The sequence below is a fragment of the Siphateles boraxobius genome, unplaced genomic scaffold, assembly GCF_051911475.1.
Source record: "Siphateles boraxobius isolate OS27281-9 unplaced genomic scaffold, OSU_SipBor_1 1, whole genome shotgun sequence".
Classification (NCBI taxonomy): Eukaryota; Metazoa; Chordata; class Actinopteri; order Cypriniformes; family Leuciscidae; genus Siphateles; species Siphateles boraxobius.
This window is the reverse complement of record NW_027508699.1, coordinates 31,158,019-31,169,738: the sequence shown is the minus strand read 5'-3', so window position 1 is coordinate 31,169,738 and position 11,720 is coordinate 31,158,019. Positions and strand designations below refer to the sequence as shown.

The 11,720-nt window shown below is 36.5% G+C and overlaps 1 protein-coding gene across 1 annotated transcript in view; it reads left to right on the top strand.

Moving 5' to 3' along the window:
• The first annotated feature begins 1,043 nt into the window (after positions 1-1,043).
• The window catches only part of slc25a36a (solute carrier family 25 member 36a), a 28,893-nt gene continuing 18,216 nt past the window's right edge, over positions 1,044-11,720 (top strand). The window contains exons 1-3 of the mRNA XM_077233046.1: positions 1,044-1,509; positions 7,890-8,054; positions 10,524-10,601. Coding sequence (XP_077089161.1) covers positions 1,469-1,509; positions 7,890-8,054; positions 10,524-10,601 — 284 coding nt within the window. The 5' untranslated portion in view covers positions 1,044-1,468. The remainder of the gene's footprint in view (positions 1,510-7,889; positions 8,055-10,523; positions 10,602-11,720) is intronic.

Genomic DNA, 11,720 nt, shown 5'->3' with positions numbered 1-11,720 from the left:
GTTCAATTGCACAATTAAACTTCACTGAAATCACAGTTGCTGATTCTGGTATTAGGGTCCTTGATTGATGACCATATCAGGTCTAATTCGAGGTCATTGCTCTTGCAGTTACATTTGGTCTTGTGGATGTCATGGCCTTATCTATAAAAGAAAAAAAGCGGTCATAAGTCAGCCATCTAAACAATTTTAACTCTATAAAGGGAGAAGACCCTGCCTGAACCACTTTTTCATTGTATTTCATTAGGTTGGCATGCCAGAAGAAATTAGATTTTCCATGCACATGATCTGAGCGTGTACAATTGTAGCTCTAATCTTGAAACCAAGAGGCGTGTGCATTTTATTCAGCTATTTAGTAAGGAAACCAAATTTTCTTATCAGGGATGCTGTAACTCTTGTCAGCTGACAGACACGGGTCTTCATTCATTTACATATTACAGTGTTCCCATTCCTTTTGACATGTGCATTCTATAAATTGTTCATGCATTTGTGATTACTAGATAAGTATTTTTATTTTAAAAAAATCTTTTTATAGAGATTACACTCACACAGAGACATTTGTAGTCAAATACATTTTGTAGAACTGAGGCATAACTAGGAAACAAAATCACTGTAGCCTATTATGCAATTTAAATAACATGAACTCACAGATTTCCATGATTTTAATCACATTTTAATAATTCCCTGGTATGTTCTCCATGAGCAACTCAGGTCTGATATTAATAGGCCTACTCAAATAAAAAAAGGAAGAAGTAGGTTTTGTGTCAAACAGATACAAAAATATGGATATAAATATGACGCTGTAGTAGGCTTGTTAAACTAATCTTAGTTAACATTTCAGGGGAACTTTAATAGCAGCATAGTTGTATTCTCCATATAAACAAATGTGCAAAATGCAAATATGTGTCTTCTTAACTTCTAAAAACGGAATAAATCAATATTTACGATTTATCATTTCCAAGATCATGTGAAAGGAGCATGATAGGGCGGGGCAAATTGCGTCACGCAGCAAACCGACCAATCGCGGACTCTGTTTTGTGGTTTCTGATTGGCTTGTAAATAGCGACTCTTGTGTCCATCTCAGTCAGCTCTCCAGCCTCTGAATCACTGGCACTATCGATTCTACACGGATTTAGCTCCACAAAAACCGCGTTCCCTGCAACCACAACCTAGAAATCAGATAGATGTCTGTGTCGTTTATAAGAAAAGAACGAGATAAATTAAAAGTGAACCCGTCAGAGGCAAAAAAGAGGCATCAGCGTACATCGGCAGCCGTTAGCAGGCTGAGCTAGCCGCATCGCGCGACGCATTTCGCCCGCGAGACATCGGGCTTAATAACTGTGTGCACTATAACCCTCATCCACATCAATTAAACTGAGACTGTCCAGCAGAATCGCAGCGGGGTTCGGCGGAGCTGTCCGGCTCTTGCTCGCACTGCAGGCCTGGTTGTGGGTGCGGAGAATGCTAAAGGATGAGTCAGAGGGACACACTGGTTCATCTCTTTGCTGGAGGGTGAGTAACGTTAGCGAGCCTGAGACAGACTATAATTTCTGCCATCCCGTCTCTTTGACATTTATACGTTATAGTTGGGCTTGATTGTTCTTAAAATGTAACATAATATACATGCATCGCAAAAGAACAGGTCGACCATTATAAAATGTCATAGATGCTCATTCAACATTGCCGTAACGTAAATAATCTAGCTGTCTGTCAGCATGTCTTCATGCTACAGATGATCGGATGCTTTATTTGTGAATGCAAGGTCATGCAACAGATGCATAATCTCTTCTGGTTTTGTGAAAGAATCCTCTGGAACTCTCCAGAATCAGACATAACGTTAGCCGTTTCATGTTTGTTCAGGAAGTGCTGTTTCTTAGATGCTTTTCACTCATGTGTTTTGCCATGTAGAATGAGTTTAGAGACAGGAAAAACTCGAGGATGCTCGTTGAATGAATGTGAACCTGTAGCAGCATATTGCTGTTTCCTGTAGCAAATCGCAGGCTTTGTTGTAGGCCTGTGGTTTCAACTGTCAGCTTGATGCTGGATGTGTGACAGGGATCTCTCTAGTATAGTACGGCTATTTTTGACGCCATTCTCCTACTTTTGCACTCCGTGAGGCCCATATACATCATTTTCTCCTTAGTCTCTGAATCAAAGGTTGCTGCCTCGCCAATTTTCATAATCAGCAATGTAACAGAAACGAGGGGGTATATCGCTCTTTAACAAGCTCATATCTCTGAAGGTCACTTTATTACTCCGACCCAGGAGGTGATAATAGCTGCGTAACATGTACTATCTGGTAATATTCCTACAATGAGTTTAAATAATTTTGTTGCATATAGTGTTGGTGGGAATATTTTCAGGTTAGCTCATTCATACATTTTTTGTTGCATGTCAATATAACTAATGATGAGTTGTATCTATAAGTATAAATGTGAGCAGTGAATACATCACCTGCCACTGGAAATAGCCTAACGGTGATAAACAAATCGATGGTTCTGTGAAATAGATAATTACTCTGCAGTGCAAATGAGTATCCCTTTTCAGTGCATAGCAATAACAGTTTTTATAAACCTTTGAGAGTTAAAATAACTCTCCAGCTATGCAACTGTTCCTTTAAATGGGTTGTTGACCAATGACATTTACTTTAATGGTAAAAAAATAAATCTAGGGAAAGCATATACTTTAGGTGCTGTAATTTTATACCATGTTTTTGGTGTTATCAGTCGATATTGGCTATTTGTCTTTTTCCCCCCTATTTTAAAATAAATTTAGAACTAATTTGACAGTGATAGATTATGACAGATTTGACCCTGAAAGGGCACTATCTCTAATTTCCACAGAAATGTATAATCTCACCAGAGAAACCTTTTCATAGTTCCCATAACTAATGGTGGAAGAATCCACTTTTTGGTGTGTTTTTACTGCAGGATCTGAGAACAATTTTAGTTCTAGGAATGTCTTTTAGGGGAACTAAATTAGCTCCTATTTAAGAGTAGGGTCTAATCCAGCACAAAAGGAATTACAAGTGTACGCTGATTGGCCGAAAACATGTGAAACACTGGAACACGTCATTTTCAACATGGCCATGTAAACACACAGTTTATAGCCTATATATTTAGGCCTACTCCACGAACATGGAAAATAGCAGAAATATTTCTGCTCAACTAGCAACATTGGGCATCAACCCCACAGCAAACGCTATTATAATTTTTCGTATCATTTACTTTCTTTGTTTAACAGTTCTATCTAATAACGTATCAGATAGGAATGTTAAATAGATTGTAAACTAATGAAGATGTAGAATGTGAGCTCTGTGTGCTCAGGCTCTGACTAAGTCGTTCTCAGCGCCGTCAAAATAAAAGTCCTGCACAACAACCAGAGCGGCAGGATGTAAGTGATGGCTTGCGTCACTTCAAAGTTCCAACTGGTGGTGCGAATGCAACCAGGAAAAATGGTCCTAGGGGAACATTTAGTTATTGTACATTTAAACAAATATTGTACATTTACAATAGAAAAGTAAACGTACACATTGCGTCCAATAGTAACATCACAAGTGGTTCTTGTGTGGGACTCATTAAGGCTGGTTTGCTCAGATGACAGTGTCTGGGATCTTTTGAGTGGACTTGAGTTTCAATTTGGATCAGGTCCTGTTTATGTAGGGCTGGTTACTTTAGCAAAGACTTTTGTTAGTTTACACCTGGGAGTTTCAGCCCTTTCAACACTTGTGTAAACCTAAAGTGCAAACTGTTTTTTTGTTTTGTTGCTTCAAAACTAAACTAATCATTGACCAGGGGACTTCACTTTTGTGGTCACCTTCGCATTTGCCGATTTGGTCTTGCATTTTAGAAGAAATTAAATGCAGTTAATTTCCTCTTTTCCCGGACTACTTCCCTTTCTTCAAAAACAAATCTCTTTATGTAATAGTTTTTATAAAGTGTAGAATTCCATAAGTAACTGAGGAATAAAAAAAAAATTCTAGTGGAATTTTTCTAATACGCAGAGCTTTTTAGTAGGAGTGGCAAATGGGTTGTGCTCGTGAAGTCGGCATGATCATTCTGTTCATCGGCCAACCAGAGAAAGAGTGAGTGAGAGAGTCAGTGTGTAAACCTTGGCAGCAACAAACCAGAGGGCTGCATATCTGGGGCAAAGTTCGCAGCTGCTCACTGTATGTGTGTCTTTTCGAAGGTGGCACAAAAAATAGACCTTCAGAGGTTTAGAACACAAGAATTCGATTCTGAGGTCAGCAGGTTTAGCTTGTCATCAACATTCAGTGCTTCCTTGTCAACTTTATGCAGACATAATAAAAGAAGAACAATGTGTTTAAGGTTTGTTTTATTAGTTTGATTGATTGTTGTCTTGTCAGACCTTTGACATTTAGTGACATAATTAAAGGTATCTTGTTGGTTGTTAGTTTTGATGCTTTTTAAAGTCAATTAGTGGAAACTAATCAACTCAAAAAGTGTCTGGTTTATATGCTTATTGCATGCAAGTGTTTTTTTTTTTTGTTTTTTTGTTTTTGTTTTGTTTGAGGGTCTTGTCCAGGCCTAACCTCCTGATTTTTTGCATGTGGGGCCCACCTTTTTCTGCTCCCCCTAATCACACAAGCCAATACATGTTAAACTTGACACACATACAGATGTGAATGCAGAATGCTGCCTTGACTTACAAGTATAATCATTGTGCATGTCAGCGGAAGGAAAAATGCCCTGGCACTTAAAATGCAACACACTTTTTTGCCAGCAGCTTATTTTTCAATTTGTCCTAGAGGATTTTGCCTTTTTGGATCTAGTAGTTTTTTTTCCTGACAAAAGCAAAATCGCTGTTTTCATATATAAAACGCTGCCTTGGTGAGCACGAAAGGTGTCTTTCAAAAACATAAAAAAAATCGTACAGACCCTAAACTTTTGAACAGCAATGTATGTAGATTAATATTACTGTTTATTGATGTGTATTAGGGGTGTAACGATATTCGAACAAAACCGAAAAACCACGATACAGAACACACGATTCGAATCGCGATACTCTCATTGCGTACCGAACACGCCCATCCCCGCCCCCTGCTACCCCGGCCCCGCCCAGCCCGGCTCAATGGACCTCATGTCTTATGTGTACAGTACACAACGAATTCAGTTTTGTAGCCTAACCACCATTAACACCAAATCACAAGCTCCGTGTTTTGTTACTTTCGATAATAAGCAAGGTGTAATCTTTCAAATTCTGTCTATTTGATCACGAAATTCAAACAATAAATGGCGTTTTGGCGCTCTTTGCTGTGGCGTGACAGATCGCTGTAGGCCTACTAAGCTCCTCATTTCAAGCGGCAGCGCGGCGCGCGGGTAAACGCGTTCATCTCTTCCTCAGTTAGACTACAGAATGGACACCTGAAGGTATGTTGAAAGATGCAGTATACTTACTGAAAGCCATCATAACTCGTGTAATCGCTCAATCGGTGTTTCAGCAGCGGAAAGACGTCAATAAAACAGCATAGCTTGTCACTAGCATTATATTTACCTCAACAGGAAAGTGATTCAGTTTCCACAACTTTGGTTCCTATAAATGAACTCTTGCACTAAATAAATGCACCATGTTAGCCTATATATTATATTTTACTTAACCTGTTAATGATATCTTGATTATTTAATGTATGTTTAAAATATATTTCATGAAAATTACTGTGTAAACTGTGTAAAGTATTATATTTCAATAACAAATTAGAGTAAAAACACTAGTGATCGACCGATGTATCGGTTTACCGATATTTTTCCCGATATTTAAGCATTTTCCCATAATCGGGAATCGGTTTTGGAATATCGGATTTTCCGATAAACGGCGCCATCTTGTGGCCGTTTTGAGAATTCCGCCATTGCAGCCCGCGTCTGAGGAGATCAGTCAATAACAACTCTGTGCACAGGTAAAGTATATGTTCTACTTGCTTTGCTTTAATTATTCAACTTTATTTAACATAACAGACATGCATGCAGAAATGAGATTTGAGACATAAATGCCTGATATAGTTTATTTATGCAGCTTGGTTCTAAAAAATTGAGACGAACTCATTGAGCCACGTAGCGTAATCCGTCATGTCCTTCCCCAATAAAGACGTAACTTTACATTAATTAAATAAAACAGACATGAATGAGTGCATGTTGAAAATAAAAGCGCTGAATTTAATTCTCTATCTGTTGTATTTGCTCACCATTAGTCTCGAAACAAAAGTTCGTTCATATTGCTGAGCACTCACTGGGTTTATGATCAGGAATGCTCTAGCACGGCCACTGAATGAAACTTTTGACAAGATTATCTTGTTTAAACACCCTAGATTATATTATCATTTACTACATAGCAATTATTTCGCTAATATACATCTAAATATACCGCTTTGTGGAAATTAATTATTTATTATCTGCACTCGCGATCGCGGTTGAGTAATGTATAGCCTAATGTTATAGTTATGTGTAAATGCATAGATAAACAGCACTTTGTCATAAAGCATTTCATGATCTAGACCGACAAAAATATTAATAATAATTAATAACATAATAGTTGGAAAATGCAATGATGTATATGCTGTTTTGTTTGTTACTTTCCTGATGTTATAGGCTATTCCAGCTAATATTATGCAGTGAATTAATATTACCCAGTGAATTATTCCTCACTCTTAGTTTAAACAAACGACACATAAACCTTCTAAAACTGTTTAAAATGAATTACATTTCTGCAAAGGTTATATGACTCCCCTGTCAATTATTTTTTCCATATGAAAACATTAGACTTTTAACATTTATTTTGCCTATTGTTAACATTGTTGCTGCTGATGCTTATAAATGATATGTATAATTTAGATATAAATTATATAATGTAATAATATAAATATTTTTATTGTAATTTGATTAGTTTACCATTTATGAAAACAAATAAACATATCCAAATATGTTAGAATAGTTTTTGTGCTTTATTTTTTACCTCATCAAAGCTTTTATTTTTAAACAAAGACACTTAGTAACAGTGCACTTTATTTTTTGGACTCAGACCCCTCTATTTATTTGTGTATAAATATAAAGGTTTTTTTTTTGTATGCAAGGAGGGAGTGATTGTTATAAATAAAATGGTTTGTTCAGTTCATTTGTGTTGTAATAATTGTGCCAAAAACAGAAGTATAACAGTAAATAAATATCGGTTCTGCATATCGGTTATCGGGCACATACACATGCAAATAATCTGTATCGGTATCGGTTATAAAAAATCAATATCGGTCGATCACTAAAAAACACAAGTTAATGCAAAAACTGCCTTATGTTCAGTTTACATGTTTTCATACAATGTGTTGTGTGTTGATTATTATATCTAAAAAATAAATAGCATCTGAATTTAGGTTAAAAGTCTAGGCTACAACCTTTAATGTTATAGTAATGTGCGGCTCCCTATATAGTTTACAGATTTAGCAGATTTTTTTTTTATCCTTGTGAAACGTTTAATTGTAATTGAATTAATTTAAAGACAAAGACAATTTTTTCATTAAACTACTGTTTAAAAAAAAGAAAGAAGCAATTTTAGCTTTCTAAACCGAACCGAACCTAGACGTCAAAACCGTGGGAAAACCGAACCGTCAATTTTGTGTATCGTTACACCCCTAATGTGTATTTGTAAATTGTGTACAAATTAAAATGGTTAAATAGCATTCTTGCTTATGCACATTTATTAAAAAACAGTGTGGATTGTACTGTATTTTACTTGTTGCTCTAAACATTTCAAAATAGTTTAAAAAAGGTGAATTTTTTTTCCCCCAATGGCAATTAACTAGTTATTCAGTACAAATGATATTGCGTGAATAAAAGTGAATAATAAATAATTGTTTTATTTATTTTTATTTTATGTCTCTCTCTCTCTAGCTGTGGTGGCACTGTAGGTGCAATATTGACATGTCCATTGGAGGTGGTAAAGACGAGGCTGCAATCTTCTTCGGTGACTCTTTTCATCTCTGAGGTTCAGCTCAGCACTGTGAATGGGGCCAGTGTGGCCCGTGTGGCCCCGCCTGGGCCTCTGCACTGTCTCAAGTGAGTACTTCAAAACCCAACCTGGCAAAACCTTGTTCATCATGCTCAAGGGCATTTAAACTAGTGTTGTGATTGTTTCAAAAACAACACGTGAAAACTGGCAAAAACACTGCAGTATGTTTCTATAGAACATAACACTTGTTGGTACTAAAACACAACCAAAGCTTTTTTAAAGGAGCTTTATCATCAACAGACTTTGAGCTTGTAATCAAAGCTGTTCTCTGTTCAGTTTCTCTGTGGATCTGCAAATTACAACCATCTGTATTAGAGATCAACCAATGTTGGATTTTGCTGATACTGATAACTAAGTTGGGCAGTACCTGCCGATAACCAATTAATTAACCAATAGTTTAAAAAAAAGAAACAAAACAATTGGAAATTTGAATATTTTTCTGTTAGTCTGCGTTTACATTGCTTAATGCAGTAAAATCTTAATGCATTTCAAATCTATTGCAATTTCGAGAATGAATCATTTATATTTGGATGTCACTTCCAAAACTTTGCAGCGTGTACATGGCTGTTGGCCCTCTTAGCAGCATGAAAAATAAATCTTTTATTCAAATTCTGAATGGGTTGTAAAGCACACATAGAGTGCTCCCTTTTTTAATAACTAAAAAGCTGTCAATTCATCACGATCTTACAAAGGTCCGTTATAATCAATGAAGCAGTTTACATCGAGTTTACACCGACTGCACAATAAATCTCTTATTTGCATCATGTCTACACTTTGTTTGTTATAATAAGAGGATTCAAGACCATGCATAACCCAGGGCTGTACAAAAACTATGGCGTTTTGAGCGGTGAGTGGATTCTGACCAACTTAAATACCTCTGATTGGCCATTGCATTCAAGAGATCAACAGATATGTCTCTGTGATAGGCTACATTGCTCAACGCTGCAAAATACTTTGTAAATGGACACCTTTGACACTCTCCAGAGCACAAACACAAATACGCACTGGAGCATTATGCTAAATATGTTTCGCCAATATGATATTTTTTAGTTTTCACTGAGGGTGCTTTTGCTTTCGATTGAGGGTTCTTTGCAACCCTGTAGAACCAGTGTTCTCACATCACTAGCTTTAAATATGCAACTTAGCTGGCTAACGAATCCATAGACTTGCCCAGCTAGATATATAAACAAATACAAATAGATCATAACAATCGTGTCATTTAAACATTAGTTTCAGATTTTGTGTGTATTTTTGTCATATTGTTTCAATCGTTTGAAGTACTTCTAATGTTCACGTCCTCTTTAGCCATGTCGGCAATTTTTTTTTCTGTTCTCTACTAATGAAGCATCTAGTCAACAAATTAATCAATTTAAAATGACAACATGTTCTGTAGTGTATACATACTTTTTCATTGTCAAAGTTTTAAATCCGCATCTGATGTATTCTCCTGTCAAAACAAACACCACCAATGTAGAAGGCACCTTTCTCAGCTGCTCCCGCAACCGATGCAACCGAGAAAAACTATTGGTGTGGATTTATTGCCAATAATCGATTGTTACAGAAATTAGTTATCAGTGCCGATGAATATACAAAAGCGATATATCGTTGACATCTAATCTGTAGTGACCGTAGAGGCAAGAAAGTCAATGAAGAGAGAAAGATGGATAATGTTTCTTGATGCCAGCAACATACCTTCATCTGCCTTTGTTCTGCTAACATGGTTGCTGGCCTACCATGAAGGGCAAATAAATTGCTTCCATAACTGTTATTGGCTATTCTGTTGCAAATCATTTTTACAAAAGCTTTGTACAGTCATACTGACATATGGTTATTCAAAAAAAAAGTACATTTGCTAGTATTTTTCTAGTCTTGCAAAATGTTGCAATGCTATGGTTTTCGGGTGTTGCCTTGCTGTCTTTTCCAGGATTGGAATCACTTTTTTTGGCCTCTGGCAAGCAGTGGTATACAGGCCTATTGTATTACTCCAGAATCAGAGGGAAACAAGATTGAAAAGTAGGTCAGAAGAAAATGAGTCGCAGATGCTGTTTAAAAAACAAAACAAAAAAACATTTGAAAGAAGAAATCTAGAAAAGTCTGAACATGTCTCATCCAGTTCCAAGCAAAACATTGACTTTCCACCTACTTTGTATATTGCTGGTCAGCACGACCCTGCCTCTGGATTTGTTGAATGCTCTTAACCTCTTTTTAGTTGATCTGAATTACACATTCAGAGGCCTATTTGACTGCTGTCTGTATAGCTAAAACTGTCACATATACAATTAAACACAGCAGACAGCACTGATTAAGATACAGCTTGGCATTGGTTCTCCCAATCACCTACTTCGTCTTAAACCCTTTTGTTGGTCTGGATAACTTATTAAAGATGGTGCAGCAAGTGTTAAATGTTATGGCAACAACATGTTACATTGTTAAATCTTCCATAATTAACGATCACCATAATGGCAAGGTTGCAACACGGTTACATATACTGTTCTAACTTTCTATATTTTTCTCAGGTTAATACTGGAGAAAGAAGGTCCTCGCTCACTCTTTAGGGGCCTGGGGCCCAACTTGGTGGGAGTTGCTCCATCCAGGTATGACCCGTATGCAAAAACACAAATGCTATAGAGTGCAATATTAACTCATTAGTTAATGTTAGTTAATGCAATGACACATTAACAATTAGCAATGGCTACATTTGTTACTGAAGTTATTATTCTTTGTTAAAGTTAGTTAAAAAATACAACTGTTAGTTCATGTTAGCTCAGATCAATTTAATACAGTTACAACTTTTGATTTTAATAAAGTGTTATTAAATGTTGAAATTAACATTAACTAAGATTTATAAATGCTTTAGAAGTATTTTTAGAATTAACAATATTGTGCATGTTCATTATCGTGATATACCATATTACCATATACCGGCACATGTCTAGTTGTGATGTTGCATAATGTTGTTCAAACAATGCCATGACGAATTCACTTAGTAATCAAAGCTAAAAAGTTAATTTAAGTAGTTTGAGGGTGTAGGGAGACGAACTCTACTTCATGAGAGTGGGCAGGTGCTAAAGAGTTCATTTGGTGTGATTTGCTTATTGTTATTCTCTGATTGGTGGAGATTTCTTTGCAGAATCACAGAATCATCAGAATCAATAAATACAGTTTTTTACCTGGAATTCCACTAGCCTGGGAAAACCCAGATGAACTTCCGGCAAATTTAGATTTGCTCTGCAAGTTAGTCTGGCGAAGAGCCCATTCAAACTCATTTCCAATCTTTCCAAATCAAGGCACCAATCACAAACGTTGAGGCGGGCTTTACAAGATGGCGATCGATCTGATTGGTTTTAAGGTCTACGCAATTGCTTACAGAGGCATTTGAGCGACTTCCGTTGGTGACGTACCTTTGGAAATGAGCTGTGAATGAACCTTCCCCAGACACTAACGCAGTTACGACTGAGAAGGGTCTGGTTGTAACCAGGCTAGAATTTCACATGAATATTTAAAAAATAAGTTTAAATAATGTGGTCTGATGGCTTAAACAAAAGCATGTAACAACCTCTTAGCTCACAATAGGAGCTTTTCTATTACTGATTTGCACAAAACTTTTGTGATTTTTTTTTCTTTCTTTTTTCTTCTAAACCTCGACAAATAACGAATGCGAAATGACGGCATTTCCATTAACCGATGTTATGCGACTAAAACTAAATTTTTTC